General features: G+C 37.6%; 1 protein-coding gene, 1 long non-coding RNA gene and 1 pseudogene across 2 annotated transcripts in view; 1 reads left to right on the top strand and 2 right to left on the bottom strand.

Moving 5' to 3' along the window:
* Window positions 1-26,457, bottom strand: part of LOC115217974 (WD repeat domain phosphoinositide-interacting protein 3) — a 78,545-nt gene that overhangs the window by 9,457 nt on the left and 42,631 nt on the right. The window contains exons 2-6 of the mRNA XM_029787709.2: window positions 24,844-24,918; window positions 21,918-22,019; window positions 9,611-9,698; window positions 2,563-2,657; window positions 1,406-1,596 (exon numbers count right to left, since the gene is read on the bottom strand). Coding sequence (XP_029643569.1) covers window positions 1,406-1,596; window positions 2,563-2,657; window positions 9,611-9,698; window positions 21,918-22,019; window positions 24,844-24,918 — 551 coding nt within the window. The remainder of the gene's footprint in view (window positions 1-1,405; window positions 1,597-2,562; window positions 2,658-9,610; window positions 9,699-21,917; window positions 22,020-24,843; window positions 24,919-26,457) is intronic.
* LOC118762206 lies at window positions 9,201-24,951 on the top strand. The gene is made up of 3 exons (XR_004997976.1): window positions 9,201-9,286; window positions 12,373-12,376; window positions 24,940-24,951. It is a non-coding gene; the product is annotated as an uncharacterized LOC118762206 (long non-coding RNA).
* Window positions 19,442-19,603, bottom strand: LOC115219852 (annotated as a pseudogene).

The raw sequence follows: 26,457 nt of genomic DNA, 5'->3' as shown, positions 1-26,457 counted from the left end.
GGGTTAAAGAAGAGGACATGCCTGAGGTGTTACGCAGTGGGACTGAACCTAAAACCACAAACCTGAGAAGTAAACATCTTCTAAGCGCATCAATTGGAGAAAGAGTAGAGAGGAAATGAAGTGACTCCAGTCAAGGTGACTGTCTTACCAATAACACTGCAGATGGAAGTATTTATTTAGAGAAGGTAGCATGGCAAATGCCCAGGAGTGTAATCAAAAGTGTAGTTGCCCAGCAAGCAATATATGTTACTCCACTCCCATCAATGGAAAAATTAATGGTTCTTAGGGGTATCTGGGTGTGCTTTGCATTAGCAAAAAAATGTAATTAAATAAGGATGATGGTGATAATTTAAAGCATTAGAAAATCCATAGTCATCATCATTGTTTGACATCCGCTTTCCATACTGGCATGGGTTGGACGATTTGACTGAGGACTGGCGAACCAGATGGCTGCACCAGGCTCCAATCTGATCTGGCAGAGTTTCTACTGCTGGATGCCCTTCCTAACACCAACCACTCCGAGAGTGTAGCGGGTGCTTTTAGGTGCCACCGGAACGAGGGCCAGTCAGGTGGTGCTGGCAATGGCCACGTTCAAATGGTGCTTTTTACGTGCCACCTGCACAGGAGCCAGTCCAGTGGCACTGGCAACGACATCGCGCGAATGTTTTTTCATGTGCCACCGAATAATGTATTTAAAATAATCATCAATATCATCATTTAATGCAGGTCTTCCATGAAATTTGTTACTCATTTCATTCATCATCATCATCGTTTAACGTCCGTTTTCCGTGCTAAAACAAGGTAAGAAATAGTTTCCCCCTTTTTTTTTTGTCTGTATTTTTACTTTAAAACAATTTGATTTAACTTTCAGCATAGCACCACTGTTATGTGAACTCTTGTGTGCTATGAAGTCAAAATGGCTGAGCCACTAGTCTAATTGATGCTTATAATTTAAAATCATGTCATTGCTATTTCAATCAATCAATACGCTACAAAAACTACAGCATTAGTATTCTTACTACCAACTGCACAACTGACAGAAACACATATGCAAAACGAGCAACTAAATGCTAATTAACAATATCTGAATATACTGAGTGGTCACAGGGACAAGATACTTCAGTTTTATATCTAAACAAGCAAATACAAAGCTGTGATTTTTATGCCTTTCACAATATCATTAAGTACCTAAAATGATGAGATATTGATTTTGAACTGAGAAACAAAACCACACTACAGTTCAATTTGCTCACAGTTTTCTTTTACCTTGTGACATGCACAAATAAAATGGAAAATATAGGGAAATTAAATTTATTTTTTGAATTCTTAAAAAAAAAAAATTACAAATCAATCTTTACAAAATCAGTTTAATAATTTGTAACTTAACAATATACTTCTGACTTACTTTCTCTGATGCTGTTCCTAGGCGGGTGCCTTGTAAATTTAATGCAATGCAACTGAGAGCTGCTTCATGTGCTGGAATATCTAATGGTGTTTTCTCAGTATTAGCAAGGTCCACCAACTGGACATGTCCAGTCTTACGGCCAGGAAATGCTAACAAAGAGTTGTTACTGTTCGGACACATGACACACAGTCCTACAAATATTAAAAAAATTAGTTGAAAACTCAGAATATCACAGAAACTAATTTCAATTACGAAGGAAAAACATCCAAGGAATATAGAAATACTTTCAACATAATAATTTCTCACAGAGTAAAACTAAAATTGTTTAGAGAATAAACCATTCAGAAATCTTAATTCCACATAAAAAGGAAATAGTTAAGTTAATATTGATTTCAAATTTTAGCACAATGCCATCAAGTGCAGGACAAGGGGTAAGTCAAATACATCGACCCCAGTGCTCAACTGGTACTTAATTTTATCCACCCTGAAAAGATGAAAAGCAAAGTTGACCTCAGAAGAATTTGAACTCAAAGTGTAAGGACAGATGAAAGACACCACTAAGCATTTTGCCTGCCATGCTAAAGATTCTGCAAGCTCACTGCTAATTTAACCCTTTAGTGTTCACATTATTCTGTCAAAACTAATGCTTTTTCATCCACTTTGTTTTGAACTAATCATGCATTATCTTGGTGCTATGAGATTTTGATGAGGTAGCTGTTAATTTTTAAGACGATATTGTAAGGTTGGTGTGAGAGACCAGATCTGGCTAGTTTGAACATAAAACAAGCAGAATACTTTTGGCCGGATATGGCCAGTTTAAAGGCTAAAGGGTTAATATTATTTGATACAGGAATTATTGAAAAGGTTAACAAGAAAAACTTGTAAGGTGCTGAGGAAAGAATATCAATGACAATAATGTTGGTCAATGACTAAGAATGGTGGTTTGACAAGAATCATTGGAGCATCAGGAAAAGCCACATAAAATACATCTAGTAGACTCTGTAGAGTGGTTGGTGGTAGGAACAGCATCAAGCCAAATAACATACACAAGCATGAGACTATGGAAGCGACAGTTACCAACAGGAGATGGTTAAGAGTAATGGGGAAATGAAATGTCTTAAAGTGACCTGAAAAACAGATAGACAATTAACACTTACCTTTAGGGTTGGAACAAGTTTCAAATACGTGTAGCTGCTGTGGGTTTTGAGTGAAAGTGTAAACTTTGATAAGGGAATCAAGAACAACAACAATTCTAGGAAACAAAAACAAAACAAAAAAAAATTGTATAAAAATTATAAATTTTAGTTTGTTGTGTCTGGGGAGAAGTGATTCCCTTTTAATGCCGACATTCGGATAATAGACAAAGTCAATGACTATTGGAAAGGTTGCAAAACGCAACAAAAACTTTTTTAAAAATAAAGAAGTAAATGAGTGGAAACTTTACCGGTGAGTGTGTTAAATAATAAGGCACTAAAAGAGAAGGACTCTCCCCAGACAAGAAAATATGCTTCAATACATGAACTCACATGAAGAATCTTGCAAACCAAAAACAAAATATGAATTTTATCTTTTCCAGAAAATCATGCAAATATGAAAAAAGAAAACAGAAAAATTATAAATTAAAAAGAAAAACAAAGAAAAAAAGATTTTTATTATCTAAATTCCATATATTTTGTAAAAAACTAAAATAAGTTTTGAATGTTCTTTTCATTTAAGGTTAATTAGTTTAGAGCAGTGGTTCTCAACAGGGGTCCATATGAACATTGAGGGTCCACATAAGATTTTGATGTTAAAATTCATCTGCAATAAATTGGTTATACTTCAACAATACACAAAATATTTTACAATTCCTAATATTAAATAAAAAAAAAAATATCACCTGAGTAAAATAGGAATGAAAGGAATCTATGGATAAAAAGTAATTGAGAAACAGTGGTTTAGGATTTAGTAATAATAGATAAAATAAATGCGCCCTTTTAAAGCCTGGCCAGGCTCATGGGCCATGTTTCCCGGTTTCAATGGCGTATGTGTTCCCCAGCTGGACGGGACGCCAGTCCATTGCAGCGTTACTCATTTTTGCCAGTTGAGTGAACTGGAGCAACGTGAAGTGAAGAGTTTTGCTCAAGAACACAACGCGTCGCCCGGTCCAGGAATCGAAACCACAATCTTATGATCATGATGCTGACACCCTAACCACTAGGCCACGCGCTTTCACTTAGGATTTAGTAAACTAATTAAAAATATCAATCTGGAGAAACAACAAAGCTTCTATGAAAAACTGACATGGTGGGACTGAGTGGAAAAGAATGATGATCACCAGAATAAAGAATAAATAAAGGCAGTTGTATCAAGTGGTGCCGATCTCTAATTGCAGAGGGAACACATGGAAGGGGTGGACCCAAGAAGACATGAGACAAAATAGTGAGAAAGGATCTACGGATGTTGGGACTCACAGAGAGGGTAACAAGGGACCAAAACACCCTGGCAGTTTGTGATATATGAAAGGACATGTCAAGTTGAGTAAAAGCATGGCTGCCCTTGCATACAGATTCATCCCCTGCAACCCTTCCCAGCTGATCATCCCTAGTCTTGTGGGCTCATAGGTGCTGGTGCCACCGCAGACTACTCCTTTGTCTATAATGTGAACTTCCTGTTTTAAAGTGATCTAAATTCAAATCTTCCATTTTAAATGCCATGTTAATTTATGTTAATTTATGTTAATTTATGTTAATTTATGTTCCAAGCAGCAGGTTAATAATGACAAAATTATCATTCTAAATTCTTCATTATTTTCAAAATTAATTTTAAAAATATGGTAACAAAAGGATAAACTACACCAGCAAAGAATCATCATCATCATCATCTCATTTAACATCCGTTTTTCCATGCTGGCATGGGTTGGATGGTTTGACAGGAATTGGTCAGCAGGAGAGCTGCACCAGGCTCCAATTGTCAGTTTAGCATGGATTCTATGGCTGGGTGCCCTTCTTAATGCCAATCACTTTACAGCGTGTACTGGGTGCTTTTTATGTGGTTCCTGTATGATTGACTCATACATGACACCAGCATGGGCACATTTTTTTATGTGACACTGGCATGGGTGCTTTTTACATGGCATCAGCAAAGATATTTTTTATGTGGCATCAGCAAGGATGCTTTTTTTTGTATTCAACTTGTTAAAAAAATAGCAGCTAAATTTCTCGCAATTAAACCCCACTGCTTGAAAACTCAAACTTTAACATCTGAAAAATATACTGAATGATGTAACCCTAGATATATTGTTCTGAAGCAAAAGTCACAAAAATGGGATGGATAGGGGTAGAATGTATTTGATAATCCCTCTTCTAGGTCTAACCTTTAAAAATGCGCCCTTAAATATGGTTTCTGATTACAAATATCTTGGGTCATCCGGAAAAGATTTTCTAACTAGAAAGGGTATGGCCTGGTCAGCCTGTAATGACATGCATAAGATCTGGTCATCAAACCTAAGTAGAGACTTCAAACTTGAAATCTTCAAAGCCACAGTCGAACCAATTCTACTACATGGCTCAGAAACCTGGATGTTATCAAAGAAGCTTGAGAGGCGGTTGGATGGAACCTACAATCGCCTCCTTATGAGAGCTCAAAATCTCTCGTGGAAGCGCCATCCAACCAAAATGCAAATATATGGGAAACTACCACCTGTGTCACCTCTTGTGAAAGATAGGAGAGTCCAGTCTGCTGGACATTGTTGTAGAGCTGAAAAAGAAGTAATTTCTACTCTTCTCCTCTGGAAGCCATCTACTCGCAATACCAGAGGGCGCACACTCTCCTAACCTGATGTAATCTCCAGGGATACAGGCATCCAGCAACAGGACCTCCGTAATGCCACAATGGACCGTGAAGTCTGGCGTAACATGGTAAATTCCATTGTCTCGACCACGGTCGAACAATGATGATGATGAGGTCAGGAATAATGTAGAGATATGCAATAACAACCTACAATTAAATATGAATGTTGTAATAAACAAAAAAAAAAAAAATAAACTTATCTCAAGAGTTCTAAGATACAAAAGAGCTTTGTCTCCAGCTATACTTATAACCATTTCCCCTTTCAACCATTTCCTTTAAACCCATTAAAATTTAAACTGGCTATATCCGGCCCAAATTTTCTACCTGTTTTATATCCAAACTGGCTAGACCAGCCTCTCACTCTTACTGTATAAATGTCATTCTAAAAATAAACAATGTGAATAAATAAGCATTACATTTGACGAAGTAATCTGAATGCTAAAGGGTTAATATACTTTATTTCTACAACTCCTTGCCTATTGTTGCTCACAAATTTACTAAGGCTTGTGTATCACAGAGTGTGAAGAGAACTTTAGTCAAAGATAAGTGAGAAAAAACAAAGAAAAGGGTGTACTTCATTTCTTCTATTTCTGTTTGTATTGCTTGATGGCAAGCATGTGAGAGTCAGAGTGACTTACAAAATTATATTGTCTCAAAAGTTGACTATTTATCTCTTAGTATTGGTAGCTGTATGTTGCAAAGAAGTAGCATCTAGGAGTCCTTTCTCTGCCTTAGAGAAACAAAATGCCTGTCTATTAGGTATATAGAACACTGTAACACAAGGAAGAATTGGCAGCACTATTAGGGCATCAGATAGAACCCAGACAGTTGGGACAAATATCACAAGACATTCTAAGTTCAAATCCTACCACAGTCAAATTTGCCTCTCATCCATTCTGGAGTTTAATAAAAATGTAGCTCTATATGGCAATGAACTAGTAGAACTGTAAGTGGTTGAACCTGAGTGTATATTCCACCATGGCTTATGTGAGTGGTATGCTTAGCCTATGGCCCAGTTTAACACCACCACCACCTAATACCTTTGGTTTATTTAGGGAAATCCAATCTGATATAAGTATTTGGGCTCATCTCCATCCCTCGAACTTGTCTCAGAGAACCTGAAAAGAATCATGGCCACTGCTTTCCTCATAAAAACAAATAAATTATTATTAACTAGAACATAATAGCTATCAGTTAAACATACTTGTCGTTATCATCTTTAATATCAGCACTGTCATCTATTTTACAAGGAAAAGAATGATCTAATTTATATCAGTGGACATTTGGTTAATAAGAAATACTATACCAGTAGGGAAAATAGATGTTAATGATGATGATGAACATTTTCAAATAATTTGTATCAACAGAAATATCTAGAAACAAATTATTTTAGGTTTTGGAAAGAAAGTCCCTTTCTTGTCACTTCCAGAATTTCCACAATATTCTCTAACTCAATTTAAAGCTCCTGTTAAGGTTTGATTACAGATTGATTTAGCTGCTATTGTTAGCAAATTGAATAATCATATAGAGATTTCTTTAACCCTTTTGTTACCATATTTCTGTTAAAATACACTATCTTTGTTTCAATTAATTTTGAATATAATAAAGGGTTTAGTAAAATAATTTTGTTATTATTAAGGTGCTGTTTAGAATATAAATTAATATGAAATTTTGAGGAAAGGTTTTAATTTAAACCACTTTAAATTGATGTAAAAAAAAAGCTCCTGGAACTAAGCAGAACTACAGTTCTATAAGAAAGCTCATTAGTAAGCTCTATGGATGTTGATAAACATGGTTACCTATGAAACAAAAAGCACACAACAAAAGTGCCAAATAATTTACAAAAAACAAATAGTGAGTTAGTAAGGTGAGTCACTATGTAGTCATTTGATTTATAAGGATAAGCATTGAAATTCCCCCTAAAATCATACCATGCCCTCTTCACAAAAAAGCAGGTTCACACAGCATAATGTTATCCTTAATATGAAGTACATTAAAAAAGTATCCGACTTTATTCATGGACAAAATCCTTTGAGTCAGAAGTGACACCACCCTTCCTACACATGCGTGAAAATTTTCACACAGTAGGCCATGTCAGTTCCCATCTGATATACCTAGAGTACAGACATGTAGTGAGCACTCATCAGATTTTCATTTTCACCAAATGCAGAGGAGATCTTACAGCAAGTTTTGCCAAAAGTTTGGTAATATTCAAAATCAAACCACCCAGAAGATTCAGCAGGCCTTCTGCTGTGATGCCTTGGCAAAACTCTAATAAAGGAGTAGTACAACTACTTCAAACAAGGCTGCACCTCAGTGGATAGCAAGGTATGCTCAGCTGGCCATCCACAAGCTGACTGAGAAGGTTTGGTGAACAGCTGTGTAAGACAGTCATATAACAACAATCCCGGAAGTTGCTCACAAAGTGGGAATAAGCACAGGTTTAATGGAGGATTTGTGCATGCAGAGAGTATCAGCGAAATCTGTCCCCAAGCTGCTGGTGGAGCAGCAGAAGCAACTCCACGTGGAAATTGCCCAGGTCATGCCGGACTGTGCAAATTACGATTCAGACGGTCATGAAGACTATCATCACTGGTGTTGAGACATGGGTTTATGGTCTCTGCTTGATGTATTCGGTCACCTTGCATGAAAACAAAAATCTGACAAGCATGCACAAAACGTCTGTACTCTTGGCATAACAGCCAGGAACTAATGCAGCCTGCTGGCATGAAAATGTTCATGTATGCACAGGAAGGGTGACAACAACCTCTCACCCAAAGGATTTTGCCCACACAGTATTAGTTTTGGTGGGAAAAAAAAAAGTTGGATACTTTCTGAATGTACTTCGTACACTCTTTCTAAATATAGAATTGGTTGTTCATGGTTAGAATGCTTTTAGAAGTAGTCCCTTTAATCAGAGCTAAACCGGGTTTTACACCAATAACAAAATATAACCCATACATAAGGTATGCTCCCTGTAAAAATAGATTAAAAGTGACAAAAGTACAAGGAGAGCAGACAGTCAAATAGTCAGTAAGGAGAGGTTTAAGAGATACAGGGCAAAGTACAGAAGAGTCAAGCAGCTTCACAATACAATAAGTGGGGTAGAGTAGGTCAAAGCAATCCAGTTAGAATATAAAAAGAAAGAGAAAGAGGAAACTGGAAGAGAAATAGCTATTAAGAGAGGAAAGAACGTTACTAAAGAATGCTAATTTTATCAACCAGCTCAAATTATGAGGATGGTGACTGATAATCATGGAAACAGAACAAACAAAACTGGTAAATTAGTGATTTAATTAACATTAAACTTGATATATTTAGGATGGTCTGTTGATGTTGAAATATCATTTGATTTTTCAATGCCATTTTACTAGGCAGAGTTGTGAGGTAAGAAGTTTGCTTCCCAACCACATGGTTCCGGGTTCAGTCCCACTGCAAGGCACCTTGGTTAAGTGTCTTCTTATTTCTTTATTGCCCACAAGGGGCTAAACATAGAGGGGACAAACAAGGACAGACAAAGGGATTACATCAACCCCAGTGCGTAACTGGTACTTAATTTATCGACCCCGAAAGGAGGAAATGCAAAGTTGACCTCGGCGGAATTTGAGCTCAGAACGTAACAGCAGACAAAATACTGCTAAGCATTTTGCCCGGTGTGCTAACGTTTCTGCCAGCTCGCCGCCTTAAGTGTCTTCTACTGTAATACCAAGCCAACGAAATCCTTGTGAATGGATTTAGTGGACAGAAACTCAAAGAAGTCCACCATGTGTGTGTATCTTTATGTTTGTCTCCACCACTGCTTGACAATAAAGTGTTGCTTTGTTTACATCCCTGTAACACAGAAGAACAGCAAAAGAGACTGATGGGATAAGTATCAAACTTAACAAAATCAGTACTGGGTGCAAAGTGCTCGACTAAACCAGGGGTTCCCAACCTTATTTTGCTTGTGGACACCCTGAAAACTATCTTATCATCTATGGACCCCATATATGCAGAAGTAAATTTTTGAAATAAAATATTTGTTTGTAGGTTAGTAAAATCTAACAATGAGTGAAACAATTTCGTTATATTAATAATATAAATTTCAAATGCAAATCTTGAAAATTTCAATAAATACAGGTACCTCTCCAAGTAAGCAAAATTTATATATGGACCCACTTTTTAATTGTGGACCCCCTTAAAGCTTTTGTGGACCCCTGGCAGTCCATGTGGATCCCAATTAGACTAAAACAAGTAAAAGATAGAAGATAACTGAATCGCTAAAGGTGCATAGGAAGCTATGCATCTTTAGTTATTCAAAATGGAAAGAAAAATGTCTTTTTAATGTAAAAAAAATGCAAAAAATGTAAAAAAAAAACAAATACAAATACAAACCGATCTCTCCGTAGTCTGACACTTCGAACTTCAGCAGAAAATTCAAGTTCAATTACATGTTTTTTTTTCAGATCGTCCCATACCATAACTAAAAGGGAAAATGTAAAAGTTTGTTACAGATCATCATATCCCTTTACTAAAGGAAATATACATATGGAAATTGATTACACTAAAGACCCATGCTGGGAAAAGCCATGTGGATGAATTTGATGGCGGGAAGCTGAAAGAAGCCAATCATGTGTGTATGTATATCATATGTATGTATGTGTGTCAGTGTGTCCTTGCTTTGAGATTGCATGATAGTTGTAAACAAGCATGGTGTTGATTGTTAGTAATTTGTTTGTGAAAGCATGTCTGACCACGAAGTAATGTCACCTTGCTTGGAAACAAGTGATGATTGGCAAAGAAAAGGACATCTGACTGCAGACATTAAAACGACAATGATGAAGATGCTGATGATGATGACGATGTAATAATATCAAACAATTTCCAGTGTTCTGATTTCAAAATTTTCTGCTTATAAATTCATTCAATTTTGAAGTCCAAAAGTAATGTTTCCTCTTATCTCATTTTTTTCTTTTTAAAGGGACCAAGGCATCAGTATAGTTCAACATTTTAATGGAGACCCACTGGAGTAGAAGCCTGTCATTATTTGCCTCCCTATATCATGAGTAGAGGATTCACTAGGATCTACTTTGCTTTTCATTTTAAGCGGTACACATCAAAATAAACATTGGTCATGGACTGTGATTAATACAATTAATCACATCCCACACCTACAAATTTTGCAAACCTGTGTTCATACAAAAGAGATCAATAATATTTATCTCTGTAGATAGTGAATTAACAGAAGCAGACGCAATTTAATTAAGTATACTTCTTTCTGCCTCGTCAAAAGAAATCAATACTATTCATTTCAGGTTTCTTTTGAACCAGTGTGCAAAGACCTTACAAACAGATTACGCAACTTAACAGTTTGTTAATCTAAGGCAAGTATTGCTATCATAATCGCTATCACATCAGGAAAAGAATTCCCATTTGTAACAAGAATGTTTACTTTTCCATTAAGAATGGGAAAAAAAAGCACAAAGGATTGTCTAACTTATATTGCTAACAGTTCTAGTCAACATATTCTATGAAGCACTGATCTGAAGATTCTTAAGATCACAAATGAGAAGGCAAAAGTCAATTGTATTCCTTTCAACACATTTTTAAGAATTTATTTATTTATTTATTTATCATATATTTAGGCACAGGTGTGGCTGTTGTGGTAAGAAGCTTGCTTACCAACCACATGGTTCCAGGTTCAGTTCCACTGCATGGCACCTTGGACAAGTGTCTTCTACTATAGCCTCAGGTCGACTAAAGCCCCAAAGCCTTGTAAGTGGATTTGGTAGACGGAAATTGAAAGAAGCCTATTGTGTATGCGTGAGTGTGTCTGTTTGTCTCCCATCACCACTTGATAACTGGTGTTGGTGTGTTTACGTCCCCCGTAACTTAGCAGTTCAGCAAAAGGAGACTGATAGAAAAATAAGTCCTGGGGTTGACTTGTTCAACTAAAACCCTTTCAGGTGGTACTCCAGCATGGCCATAGTCAAATGACTGAAGCAAGTAAAAGAATAAAAGAATACCAACAAAACACTGCAAACAGACATAATTATCGGAACATTTCAGCTCTTTACAGTCAGAGTTCAATTCCTACAAAGGTTATCTTTTCCTTTCATATCTTCCAGTGCCAATAAAATATAGTACCAATCCAGGGCCCAGGGCGGTGAATTAGCAGAATTAGTAGAGCATATGTAGAAATGATACAACACAAAAGACATGCGTTAGCCATTCAAAAACACACAAAGACTTAACTGAAAGAAGCCCGTCGTATATAAGTATATATATATGTATATATATATATATGTATGTATATATGTGTGTATATATATATATATATGTGTGCGTGTGTGTGTTTGCCCCCCCCCCAACATTGCTTGACAACCGATGCTGGTGTGTTTACGTCCCTGTAACTTAATGGTTCAGCAAAAGAGACCGATAGAATAAGTACTAGGCTTACAAAGAATAAGTCCTGGGGTCGATTTGCTCGACTAAAAGGCGGTGCTCCAGCATGGCCGCAGTCAAATGACTGAAACAAGTAAAAGAGTAAAAGAATATAAACTTGTTACCGGTCCAAATATGCTTGAGACATAACTGAGCCTCTAAGAAAAACAATTACTGCATTTTGTCATGGAGAAAAATTCTCACTGTAGGCTAATAGGTGTAAACATACCAAGCCAAGTTTATATTTGTACAGGTTTGAATATGCGTCAAGCATATTTGAACTGGTTTATATTTGTACACCTCACTGCTTAGCACTTCGAATTTCATCATCATCATCATCATCATCATTTAACGTCCGTTTTCCATGCTAGCATGGGTTGGACGATTTGACTGAGGTTTGGTGAACCAGATGGCTGCACCAGACTCCAATCTGATCTGGCAAAGTTTCTACAGCTGGATGCCCTTCCTAATGCCAACCACTCCGAGTGTGTAGTGGATGATTATTTCCCAACATTTTTACCGCACAAACTATGACTTGGTTGCTGACAAGGATACGTTGCAACTAGGTTGAGATGTTTAAGTGAAGTCAATAGTCTTTTTGTGCTTTTGAATTGCTAGCATGTGTCTAAGACTCATCAAGCTAAGTAAAATTCTTGTCTTCCACACATACAGGCTTGTCCTCTCAGGTGCTGGTGTTGCGTTAACACACCCAGGCCAGTGCTGTTTAAATGCACCCGTGACAGTGACATGTAAAAAGCACTAAGCAGTCTGTTAAGTGGTTGGCATTAGGAAGGGCTTACAGCCATAGAAACAATGCAACTGCAGACAGTCTGAGTCTATACAGCTTCCTGTAGTCAAACTGTCCAACCCATGCCAACATGGAGAGCAAGCATTAAATGATGACAATGATGATGATGTCTTCCACACTGCAATTGCTTTAGTTTCAACACTTGTCTGCCAAGTACAACTCAGAAATTGATAAAATTGCTTTGCGTATGTGTCCCAGCTCTTTACCTTCTAAGAGTTGCAGCAGGTATGGTGAATTTGTCTAACAAGCCAACAAAGATGGTGTCTTGTGAAAAATACCCCAAAGAAACCAATTTTGTATTCCTCCAAAAAAATTCCATGATAAGCAGACAATTGTTCTGCTACTTGATAACATTGAAAGATTCAGCAAAGTGCTCTATAAATCTACACCTGACAATAAAACTGATTTGGTTCTGTAGGAACTGCTCTACAGATCATCTTAAAATATAATCTAGTCTTCCTTTTTCCGTATTTTTTTTACTTTGGTTATTTGGATGGAAAAGATTTTGTTCATTCATTTGTTTGTTTGCTTGTTTGCCATCCATTTTTCAAAGCCAACATGAGCTAGATGAGCTAGATAAATACATATTGTTGAAGCATTTTTCATGTCAAGTGCCTTTCCAGCCACTAAATCAATTTTTCCAAGTAAGGCAGTTTTTATTCTGCTTGCCTTCATAAAAGCAGACAGAAACGACAAGAGAAAACAAACTCATAGCTCAGCAATTTTTCATGTGACTGCAGAATATAAACATTCTAAGATACACTTGCACACACACACACACACACACACACAAAATGGATATAAGGTCCTTCCCAACCCATAGACACATAAGGATAATTTTCTGGATTCTGTGGCATATATATTTTCTATCCTACTGGACAGGATGCTGGTCCATTACAAGATTATTCATTCTGGCCAGCTGAGTGGACAGGAACAACAAGAAATGAAGTGCACTGCACAAAAAAAACAAGAAAAAAACAATAGGTGCAGGAGTGGCTGTGTGGTAAGTAGCTTGCTTACCAACCACATGGTTCCGGGTTCAGTCCCACTGCCTGGCACCTTGGGCAAGTGTCTTCTACTATAGCCTCGGGCCGACCAAAGCCTTGTGAGTGGATTTGGTAGACGGAAACTGAAAGAAGCCTGTCGTATATATGTACATATATATATATGTGCGTGTGTGTCTGTGTTTTTCCCCTAGCATTGCTTGACAACCGATGCTGGTGTGTTTATGTCCCCGTCACTTAGTGGTTCGGCAAAAGAGACCGATAGAATAAGTACTGGGCTTACAAAAGAATAAGTCCTGGGGTCGAGTTGCTCGATTAAAGGTGGTGCTCCAGCATGGCTGCAGTCAAATGACTGAAACAAGTAAAAGAGTAAAGAGTAATGCATTGCCCAGTTCAAGAATTGAAACCACAATCTTACAATCACAAGTATGTCTTAGCCATTAAGCCATGTGACTCCACACATATAGCCACTTCAAAAGCTATTATACTAAGGAGTAGACTACTGATTATAGGTCAAAAACTATGATCTCGTATGCCTAGACCAGTATTTCTCAACTGTTTTCTCAAGCTCCTCTTCAACCTGTGTCCTACTAAGAACAGATAAAGTTGGTAGGTGTAAACGTATCATATTTAGTTTAGGTCCACTGGTGTTAGAAACAGAATGGTACCAAAACAATTATAACTAATAATAAAGACGTGCAAAATTTATTCTATGTCAACTTGTGTTATATGATAACAGCAGTTTGTTTGTGATTGTAGATCAGGAGGAAGAGCAGTTTGCCCTGGAGTGGTCATGTAAAGTGACCCTTGATACTACAAGCCAGTTCTTCCCACCCATACTTAGTGGTTTTAAAGTAAGTGTCAGTCCACACAGTTTGATCCCATGCTTTAGACTTGGAGGCTAAGGTGGCTGCTGTGACCAGCAAGCTGTAGGTTTTACATTGGAGTGGCCTTCTCCTAGCTGAATTGCCTGAAGGGCTGGAGAGCTCCACCTACCCCGGAATTCCTGGAAGAGTGTCAAAGAGCACACTGGATTACCTTAGGGACTCCACTACTTGATTTGTTGTTGAAGCTAACTCCCCTAAACTTTTCCTTTCTCAAGGCACTCACAAGACAGTGCTTGGAGTTAGTTCCATAACCTGCTAATTAACCCAGAGCTGGGGACTTGACAGGTGCTACTACACTGGGTCAGAGTAGACATAGGGACAATAGTGGGTAAGAAGTGATTCCACATTCCTCAAAATCTTGAAATTCTTGAACCAGAGCTCCACTATTGGAAGCAGTTATACACACACACACACATATATATCTATATACTTATATATATATTAATAAAGGTCACAAAAGTGACAGAGGGTGCTGACTAGCACCACTTATGCTAAGATAAGAGTTAACTCCAGAGCTACTAAAGCACAGTACTTAATGACTGACAAAGGGAGGTAAGTCCCTAGCATAGATAACCATATCACGATTTTGAATTTTGGTGTAGACCACTTCAATTCTCATTAGCGGCTCTTAACACCTGGGGTTAAACCCAACTGCCTTAGTCAATCTTATAAGAAAAACTGTTGAAATCATATGCTGATGAGAATTAAGATGGACTACACCAAAATTTAAAATCACAATACGGGTATGTACACTAGGGGCTTACCTTCCTTTGTTGGTCATTAAGTAGTGTTTTAGTGGCTTTGGAGTTTAAACCACCCTTTTAACTTGTTGTTTACACTTTTACTGTTTTGAAAATCAAGGTGCCATGTAAAAGTGTTGATGTGAGCGCTGGTGCCACATAAAAAGCACTGGTGCTGGTGCCACATAAAAAGCACCCAGTACACTGTGGAGCAGTTGGTGCTAGGATGGGCATCTAACCATAGGAACCAATCCAAAAGAGAACCTGATGTGGCCCCCGGCCTTACCAGTTCCTGCCAAAGCATCCAAGCCTTGCCAGCATGAAAAATGGACATTAAATTATGATGATGATGACAATGATATTGTTCAATGCATCCTTACATAATTTTAAGAAAGTCAAGTGGGGTTTCAGAAAGATTTAGCTGTTCTTTCCACACATCAACAGACCGTGCAGAAGCTCTCTTGTTGACTGGGCATAAAACTTAATTATAAATTAGGGTAACAACTATCGTCAACAATATGGCTACATATATTAGAGGAGTGAAACTATCTATGATTTCTGTCACAATTTATTCTATCTCTCTTTTTTTTCTTTTACTTGTTTCAGTTGTTTGACTGTGGCCATGCTGGAGCACCACCTTTAATCGAGCAACTCGACCCCAGGACTTATTCTTTGTAAGCCCAGTACTTATTCTATCGGTCTCTTTTTGCCGAACTGCTAAGTGATGGGGACATAAGCACACCAGCATCGGTTGTCAAGCAATGCTAGGGGGACAAACACAGACACACAAACGCATATATATATATATACATATATTCGATAGGCTTCTTTCAGTTTCCATCTACCAAATCCACTCACAAGGCATTGGTCGGCCCGAGGCTATAGCAGAAGACACTTGCCCAAGATGCCATGCAGTGGGACTGAACCCGGAACCATGTGGTTGGTAAGCAAGCTACTTACCACACAGCCACTCCTGCGCCTATAGTAACTTTCCCATTCAAAAAAGGCAGAGATGAAATATATATTTCTTGGAAATCACAAACCAACATAACTATTATTTATAAGAAATATTCAAGAACCAAAGACTACCTCTCAAGCAATTGTGTTGGAATCAATAGCATGATGTTGTTATTGTTTGACTCCAGCTCAGCTCCAATTGAAGAAACCCTTTCAGCACAATGCACTCATGATGGACTGTAAAGCTGAAGAGTACAGAATGGAATAAAGCATTTCCATAATATCCGTACAAAACAAAGAGAAAATATTTGGAAATTGGCTCAACTTCCGAATATTTAGTGCCTTTAGTCACTACATTCATACACAAAAGGTCACAAGCAGATCTCCATTAAAGTGTCAAGAGTTTATATCCTGTACATGTATCAAGATACACTTCAACTTCAGTGCTGGAGTTATAAAAATAACTGCAAAGGATTGAGTATAGTTTACTACTGTAAGTAGCAAAAACTTCAACCTATTAGTTTTCACATTATTCTATCAAAAGTAAGGCTTATCGATTCACATTGCTTTGAACTAATCATGAATTATCTCATAGCTTTGAGATTCTGACAATGTGATTGCTTATTTTTAGAATCATCATCATCATCATCATCATCATCGTCGTTTAAGGTCCGCTTTCCATGCTAGCATGAGTTGGACGATTTTGACTGAGGGCTAGCAAACCAGATGGCTGCACCAGGCTCCAATCTACTATGGTAGAGTTTCTACAGCTGGATGCCCTTCCTAATGCCAAACACTCCGAGAGTGTAGTGGGTGCTTTTTACGTGCCACCGGCATGGGGGCCAGTCAGGCGGTACTGGCAATGACCTCGCTCGAATCTTTTTACACATGCCACTAAGGCAACGCTGGTAACGATCACACTCGAATGGTGCCTTTTATGTGCCACCGGCACGGAAGCCAGTTAGCCGCTCTGGCAATGATCATGCTCGGATGGTGCTCTCGGCACCCTACTAGCACAGGCACAAGTGCCAGTAAGGCGACGCTGGTGACGATCACATTCGAATGGTGCCTTTTATGACCCACTGGCACGGAAGCCGGTAAGCCACTCTGTCAACGATCACACTTGTATGGTTCTCTTTGCACCCCGCTAGCATGGATGCCAGTCATCGAATTTGATTTTGATTGACATTGTGTTATTTTAGAATGATATTGGAATGGGAGGCTGGATCTAATCAGTTTGAACATAAAGCAGGAAGAATATTTGGGCAGGACATGGCCAGTTTAAAAGTTAAAAGGCCAATAGTAATAAGTAGTTGATAAAATTCTTGAATTGAGTTCAAACCTTCCCATCCATATTGCTGATAGAGAGGCAGGTTTTGCCAGGCAGGCTAAGACTAACATTAGCTTCAGTTGATAGCGATGCAATAAATACATACATTTGATGTAATTAAAGTATAAAATTCCATTTCTTTGATAAGACGCATTCATTCTCATGAAATTAGTTAACATGGGAAGGTCAGAAAGATAATTAAAGAGTTTCAAGTGAACCTCTATCAGTGGTTGAAAGTTCCCAGTTGATAAAAGATATCAAAATTAGAAATACAGAACCAATCTAATTTCATTAAATTTTCACTTCAGAGGAATAATGTGACTGATCGAATATTAAGTGGTTTGATTAACCGCCTTCATTAGCCACACTGAATAATTCAACAATTAACATTATCTAAATAAACATAAGAAGCAAGTTTTCACATTTAAATGAGAAATTTACTAATGCAGTTCTATCAGCTAGCCAAAGTTCAAGATAATTCTTCAAGTGGACACATTCAGAGAAACAAGTACACACCACACATGCGCGCGCACACACACAATTTTAGCAAATCAAGTTTTTGATTAGTACTTAAGGACAAGAGTTTTAGATATACATTTTTAACAGGAGAATATAACACATTATATATACACGTTAACACTCAGACCTCATGAATAAAAGTGTGTTCATGTTTGAACACTCGGAATTAGGACTATATACAAATGTAGCTTGATATTGGACATTAAAAAGTCTTCAAAATGATAATAACTGAACAAATGGGTTCCTAATTATTGTTTTTGTTTTGAGTGCTGGGGTGGTTATTGTTTTCTCGTAATGCTCAGTGAAGTGCAACCATGCTGGGGCACCACTCTGAAAGGTGTAATCAAACAAATTGATTCCACAATAGGTTGTTTAAGTCTGATACATACCTTATCAGTGTCACACACATAAGGCTTCCACACAGTTTCCATCTAACAAATTCACTCATAAAGCATTAGTCAGCCTGGGGTTATATTAGAAAACGTGACAAGCAGTGAGACAGATTCCAAGAGATTAAACATTTAGATGCATGACAGGTCATATGTCATATGGTATTTAGTTGTTTATTAAGTTCATTCATTTGGTGCCACTAATAAAACTTAATGTCACAAAAACATCATATTTTTTAAAAATGTATTGTCAAAACGAAAAATTTGGAATGTTCTGTTCAAACGACTGGTTTATTTATTGTTCCATAGGAGACAATAGACTTATCATTTTGTCTCTGTATATTTTCCTTGATTCTGTTATGTTGGGCCAGAGGTACTAACTATTGATGTGTTTTACCAATTATATGCATGGAACCCATAGAAAAAAATAAAATCATGATCTAGTAGATAGATCCAATTGGCAAAATAACCAACAAGTCCAAGTTCAATCCCTGACCTAGCTCAGGAACATCCTCTGAGAACGATTGACGAGCATACTGATTAAAATGCTGCATCAACAATTTGCTCAAATTGAAGAAATAATGTAAAAGCCATTCTCACAATCATTATTTTACATCTACTTTCCATAGGATGGGTGGTGCATCCCTATTCACTCCAATTCACTAGTGTTACTAGCCTCTTTGATAAATCAAGGACTACACTTTACACCTTACATTTCATCTTTGGTATGGATTCTATACTCTTTACTCTCTTTTACTAATTTACTTGTTTCAGTCATTTGACTGTGGCCATGCTGGAGCACCGCCTTTAGTCGAGCAAATCGACCCCAGGACTTATTCTTTGTAAGCCCAGTACTTATTCTATCGGTCTCTTTTGCCGAACTGCTAGGTGACAGGGAGGTAAACACACCAGCAATGCTAGGGGGACAAACACAGACACACAAACATACACACAAATACATATATATATATATATATATATGTATATATACACGACAGGCTTCTTTCAGCTTCCGTCTACCAAATCCACTCACAAGGCATTGGTCGGCCCGAGGCTATAGCAGAAGACACTTGCCCAAGATGCCACGCAGTGGAACTGAACCCGGAACCATGTGGTTGGTTAGAAAGCTACTTACCACACAGCCACTCCTGCACATAGAAACCGGACGGGGCCCCGGGACAATAGGATCCCAGGGCCGCAATGTGCGTTCGAGGCGTCGATGTTCACTGAGTCCTGCAATTCGCATCAGTTCACGTGGATAGCCGCGCTCTTCATCGACGGACGAGCCGAGTGATCCCCCATCATTTTTTTTCTTTTTTCTAATAACACATTACAGAACATGCTGGGCACATTTTATCAGTGTCATATCTGTACGACACTGATTTTCTGGAACCTTTGGTCTCAAACCCTCTCTACAGTCTTTTTCATCTTTTACTTGTTCCAGTCATTTGACTGTGGCCATGCTAGGGCACCACCTTGAAGAATTTTCAGTCAAATGTACCGACACCAGTACTTATCTTTCATGTTTTAAGCCTGGTGCTTATTCTACCAGTCTCTTTTGCCAAACTGCTAAATTACGGGGATGTAAACACACACCAACAGCAGTTGTCAAGCCATGGAGAAGGACAAACACAGACACCAAGACATGTACACACACAAATATATATATATATTCAAAATGTGACCTCGTGTGTACCGTTGGCGATTTTTTTTTCCTCTGTCTCCCCTTTTCTAGATCTTTCCTTCTCCTATGTTTCCGACGAAGAGCTCCGCTCGAAACGTTAAACCCTCCTTCTTTCCTGAGCGTCCAATAATACTATATTTGTTCCACGTCCTCGCGTTGTGTTTTTTTGTGCTTTCTTGTTTGGATTCAATATATATATATATATATATATATATATATATATATATATATATAATGAGAATTTACAAAAAAAAGGCGGAGACGGGTATGTAAACAACAAACAGATGTATTAGTTTAATGTTCGGGAAGTGAGAAAGGCTTTTACGTTTCTTGCCTACACTCTTCCGCAGAAAGGAACACAGAAATAAACAGGGAGAGAAAATAAAAAAGGTTTAATGGCTAGTGATCTATCATGGTGAATGCCGGACAGAGGGGTCACACAGGAGAGCTAGGAAGAAGGGGAGATAATAAAGTAGTGGTGATCCCAAAACGAAAGTGCACGTGCATATGTGAGTGTGGATGGGGGCTGGTGACCTTGATGTGTGTGTGTATGCATGTGTAGGTGTATGGAAGACAGTGTGGGTGCTGGGAAGTGGTGAGTGCAAGTGTGTGCAAGGTGGTGTGATGTAGTGTGGTATGGTGGTGTGTGATGTGGTGGTGTTGAGGTGTAGGGGAGGCAAGAGTGGGGGTACGTGGGAGTGGGGTGTAAGGGATTCTCAAGGCTTTGATCAGCCCACGGTGTGATAGAAGACACTTGTCCAAGGTGCAACACAGTAGGATTGAACCCATAACCATGTGGTTGAGAAGCAAGCTTCTTACCACACAGCCATATCTGCACCTATATACTGATTTTTCTGAACCAGGGGTGGTCACCACTAAAACAAATATTAAATTTACATTAAATAATTAAATAAAATACAGCTACCAGTACATTATGTAAATTATACAAGTTTATTGATATTGTAAAGTGTCAAGTACTGCAAAACAGGGCCACCCATTAAATTAGTCTGATGGTTGTGGTAATCTGAAGTTCCTTCTCACAAATTAGTGCAGGTTATAAGAGGTTCTGGACCATCAGTGTCTGGAAAGTTGATGTTGTATCCATACCAGCATTTGAGAGATTACGTTGTCCCTAGCAAAACTAAAGGAAATCTCTTTTCTACCTCATGTCCAGATTTTTGCAATGGCTAAAATAACTGAGAGGGTGATAAAGGATAGAGGACCAGGGTGAGGAGTTGATGGAAGTGAAATCATGATGGAGGGATAGGGTGTCTAGAGTAAGAGAGTAATAGAAAAGGGAATTATGGAAGGGAGATAGTGATAGCCATGTTTTTTTCTATTTAATCTTCTTACAAACAACCAACAACTTGAGCAGCATAATGGGAAGAAAAAAGATTGTCAAGAGGGAGGCAGGGTTAAGAAATGAGGCCTATGGAATCATCCCAGCAAGCTAAATTCATCACTGAACTCATCACTAAATCTCACCTTACTAACTGCACGACTCTACATGGTTTGCAAGGATTTCACAAGTCATTCATTTACCCATCGTTTCCTTAGCTACATCCAGATTACAGAGTGTGGAACTCTGTCAAAAGGTTTTTAAGATCAATAAACACTAGCTATAGAGGATTACACCAAGCTAAGTTCTTCTGCAGTTGTCTCCCTATAAACAGAGCATTAGTAGTACCTTTTACTGGTGCAATGCCAAATTCTTCCTAATCATTTATGCCATAACTCTTTCAATAAATTCCATTATCTACTCCATTCATATGAAGCCTTTCCTTTTCAATAACCTCATGTAATAGCTTTTCCACAACTTTCTTTTGATATCAGTAACAGCATGTGTGCCATTATCATTCCATATACACTTCTACCCCAAAACATTTCAATTCTCAGAACACCAATACATTCCATTTCATAAAACGGGATATAAATTTTACCTTTGTTTGGTGGATATTTGGGATTTTTTCCACCACCCACTAGAGCAAGATAATTACAACGAAACAGCATTTCTATGTGACCTATTCCACCATCATTGAAGTCTAAAAAGAAAAGAAGAAAAAAAAACAGAAAAATGAAAAGACATTAAGAAAGTGGAATTTTAAAAACATTAGAGAACATTATCAAATACAAAAAAGTCTTACTTTTACTTTAACGACACTGGAAAAATGATAATTTTTATTTCATATAAAATAGAAACGATACATCTAAAACATTGAAATTATCAGGTCATCCCGTAAATTCTGCCCAATTTTACCTTTTTTAAAATTGAGTGAAATTTAATAGTATTTTAGAATGTCTAATGGAATTTAAAATTAATTTTATGCATTTGTGTACATTTAAACTAATTAAATATTATTTTACAGAATAATAGAGTTAAATGCTTGAATGAAAGAACTTGCAGAAGACGGTTTGCAAAATTCAGATGTAGAGATTTCAACCTTGAAGATGAAGATCGAACAGAATGTCCAGTTGAGTTTGATGATAAACTCCTTGAGGCATTACTTGAAGAAAATCCTGCATTATCAGTTGAAGAATTGGCAATAAAGCTTAGTTCAAACCATACAACTGTTCATCGTCATCTTCAACAACTTGGAAAGGTTCCTAAACTTAGAAAATGGGTGCCTCATGAATTGTTCGAAAGTAACCACAAATCCCGAGTTGACATTTGCTCTTCTCTCTATTCTTGCAAACTCATTTCAACCTTTTTAGATCGACTTGTGACTGGTGACGAAAAATGGATCTTCTATCGAAATGTTAAATGTCGTAAACAGTGGTTTGGTAAAAGGGAAAAAGCTCAACCACAACCCAGAAGGCAACTTCATGGAAAAAAGGTTCCTCTCTCTATCTGGTGGGATTGCAAAGGAGTAATTCACTTTGAATTGTTACCACCTAATGCAACAGTCAATGCTCAAGTCTACTGTCAGCCATTAGAGTGTTTGAACCAAGCATTGAAGAAAAGAGCCGCTTTAGTGAATCGAAAAGGAGTGATGTTTCATCAGGACAATGCACAAAGGACAGCGCAGAAGATCGAAGAGCTTGGTTGGGAAAAAATTCCTCATCCACCTTATTCTCCCAAACTTGTTCCTTCAGACTACCATTTGTTTCGTAGTTTACAGAATCATTTGGGGGACATAGCTTTCGCAAGCCAGGAGGAGGCCGAAACTGACATTTCAGAGTTCTTCGCTTTGAAACCAAAAGAGTTTTAATCCACCGATAGGATTAAAAAGCTTGTAAATAGACGGAAGAAAGTCATAGATAATCAGGGAAAGTACATTGATGATTAAATTTCAATTAAATATAACATTTGATCACTTGTTTTCTTTATTCAAAATTCGGACAGAACTTATGGGATGACCTGAAATATTTGAAAATAGAAGAAAATGTCTTAGCAGTGTTACATGCAATTGTTAAAATATTTGTAATGCATAAACAAAACCCTGAGATTATTCTAAACACGCACCCATAAATATACATTTTTCAGGGTGTGGAGTGGCTGGATGATCAAATACAGTTTTGGCAAAGCATTGGCATTTTTTATGTAATCGTAATTTTAAAATTTTGATGTTAAGTTTGTACTCGTCCTTGTATTAGAATTTACTTTGCCTTACATCTTCTGTTATCTGCCAGGAGTTAATCAGACGCTATTTGAAACCAGTCTGCATAAATACTTAAGCCACTGATTAGTGTGAAGTTCATTTTAATGAACAGCAGTCATGTTTGCAGACATTGGTATTGCTTAATCCTAGAATAAACATGATAGAGCAGAGCCATTGTCAAAAATATTTTTAAGAGAGAAAGATGTGATTTGAAAAAGATTTGGCTGCTATTTCTAGCAGGCCGAACTGCCACATAGTGGCTCCCTCTTTCGGTTTGTTGTCTTTGTTTATGATAGCACATCTGGCAGCATCAGCTAAGATGTCTAAAAGGCATTGATATACATGACAAAACTAGTATTGATGGTAGGAAGAGATTAAGCTTCTAGTCTTAATCAATTGTAACATTAGATACAGCCACTGTCAGTGGTGGACTGGCCAGGTTGCCAGTTTGCCTGATAGCAAGTGGGGCCCCTATGCCATTAGAATCCATATATGGGGCCCATCCCCATAAGTTTGAGAATTTTTTATTCACTCCTGGAAAAATGCATTAATTATTTCAGCCTGGCTGTGTTTGTAGACAGTTGAAAAGAATACTTTTAACAAAAAAAATAATAAATAATTAAATGATAGCATTGTAGTTGTGGGTGGACCCCTTAGTCTCCTGGCAACCAATATTTCTAGACCCCGTCCACCAGTGGCCATTGTTGTAAGCTTTCTATGTTTCAATGAACAGTTGGATTGTTCTGACAGAAACTTCCCCTTCTTCAACTATTATTTGTGGTGGTGGTGGTTGTTGCTGTTGTTGGTGGTGATGTTGCTGGACTAAGTAACCTAACTCCCAACTGTAGTCCCTCCTATTTGTTAACAGTTGCAAATGAGCAAATGATGTGGAACCAATGCATTAACATTGAAATTATATTGAGTGAATATAACTCTAAATACCATATATATATATATATATATATATAGATATATAGATATATATGTATATATATATATATATATATATATATATATTGTAAGGTATTTTAGCAGTGAAACCATTTAAAATATGGTGTGAGTGTAGGGACATGGTGTAACAATATAATTAAATCCATGCCAGTGTTTCACACTGGTACCTATGTGGATATTAACATACCATAAGACATCTTCTATTATAAAGTTACTCACATACCTATAACAGGCAACACACTTCATTGTACGTATGCTGAACATTTTAATAATGCAATAATGCTTCAGTCAAAACAAACATAACTGTTACACTTACCTTGCCTTTCTTTCTCTTTTAAAGGGTCAGTGTTGTAAACCCTGAAACCACTTTCCATACCACATGCAAAGCATCCTAAAATTATAAACAAACAAGAAAATTACAATTATAACCAAAAGAGGGCCCATGATGAAGGTTTCCTTATAAGGGCAACTATCTGAAAGTATAAAGGCATACAATATACTTAGGATAATTTAACCAGCACAAGTTGAAAGAAATTGACAATTATTTACACACAAAGATTTGTGAGTGGATTTGGTAGAGAGAAACTGTCTGTCTGTGTCTGTGTCTGTGTGTGTGTGTGTGTGTGTGTGTGTGTGTATATACCCTTGTCTTGAGGTTGTGTGCTGATTCTAAACAAACATTAATAGTCATACTAAACAATGTTGTTCGTTTCTAGAGTTCCATGGGGAATTATCTAATGATAGGGAAATATTACTTTGCTTAGAAAAAATTGAGGGCTGGAGTTTAAGAAGAGCATTCAACCATATAAAATCTAGTTCAATAAACTCCATCCAACCCATGCAAGCATAGAAGAGTGGATGTTAAGACGATGAGGATGATGATTTTAACTTTACTTCCAGTAATAGCCAGCACATCTTTGCTGACCAATTAAAAAAAAACCCACATAGACACAGCACACCAAAACCTTAGTGCCCTCTTTTGCTTTAAGTCAGCTTTCTCAACAAATTCGTCCGTTATAAACTTCCTCTCTCAATTATTCTGCTATCCTTCTCCCTCTTTGCCTCCTTCACCAACCACTCTTAGCACCCATTTAAAAGTCTGCATGTGTAGTAGTTAGCCACTGCCATTCTTTCACTTCTTGTGAGCTAAAGCTTGAACCTTTCAAACAGCAGTATGAATGAGCCCACACAACAAAACCTGTGAATAACTGTTACATTTTCTTATGATATGCCACAGGAGTGGCTGTGTGGTAAGTAGCTTGCTAACCAACCACATGGTTCCGGGTTCAGTCACACTGTGTGGCATCTTGGACAAGTATCTTCTGTTATAGCCTCGGGCCGACCAATGCCTTGTGAGTGGATTTGGTAGACGGAAACTGAAAGAAGCCCGTCGTATATATGTATATATATATATATAAGTGTGTGTCTGTGTTTGTCCCTCTAGCATTGCTTGACAACCGATGTTGGTGTGTTTACGTCCCCGTCACTTAGCGGTTCGGCAAAAGAGACCGATAGAATAAGTACTGGGCTTACAAAGAATAAGTCCTGGTGTCGAGTGGCTCGACTAAAGGCGGTGCTCCAGCATGGCCGCAGTCAAATGACTGAAACAAGTAAAAGAGTAAAAGAGTAATATAAATAACAATCAATCTTTATGGGTTTCCAAGATGAATATTCAATTCTTTGATCTTCTGGTTTATCTGCTGCTCATTGAATTTAATATGCAAGCGGCTGAACACTCCACAGACACATGTAACTTAAATCTTACAAGTACAATTTATCCAACAGGCTTCCACAAAATTTCCATCTACCAAATTTCACTGACAGGGCTTGGGGTAACCCAATGCTATGGCAGAAGGTACATGCTTGCTTGAGATGCCACACAGTAGAAACTGAACCCAGGAATCAAGGATTGCAAATACACTTTTTAACC

Source organism: Octopus sinensis, linkage group LG1 (genome assembly GCF_006345805.1).
Source record: "Octopus sinensis linkage group LG1, ASM634580v1, whole genome shotgun sequence".
NCBI classification, from domain to species: Eukaryota; Metazoa; Mollusca; class Cephalopoda; order Octopoda; family Octopodidae; genus Octopus; species Octopus sinensis.
The sequence above is the reverse complement of the archived record's forward strand: the minus strand, read 5'-3'. Positions and strand labels throughout refer to the sequence as shown.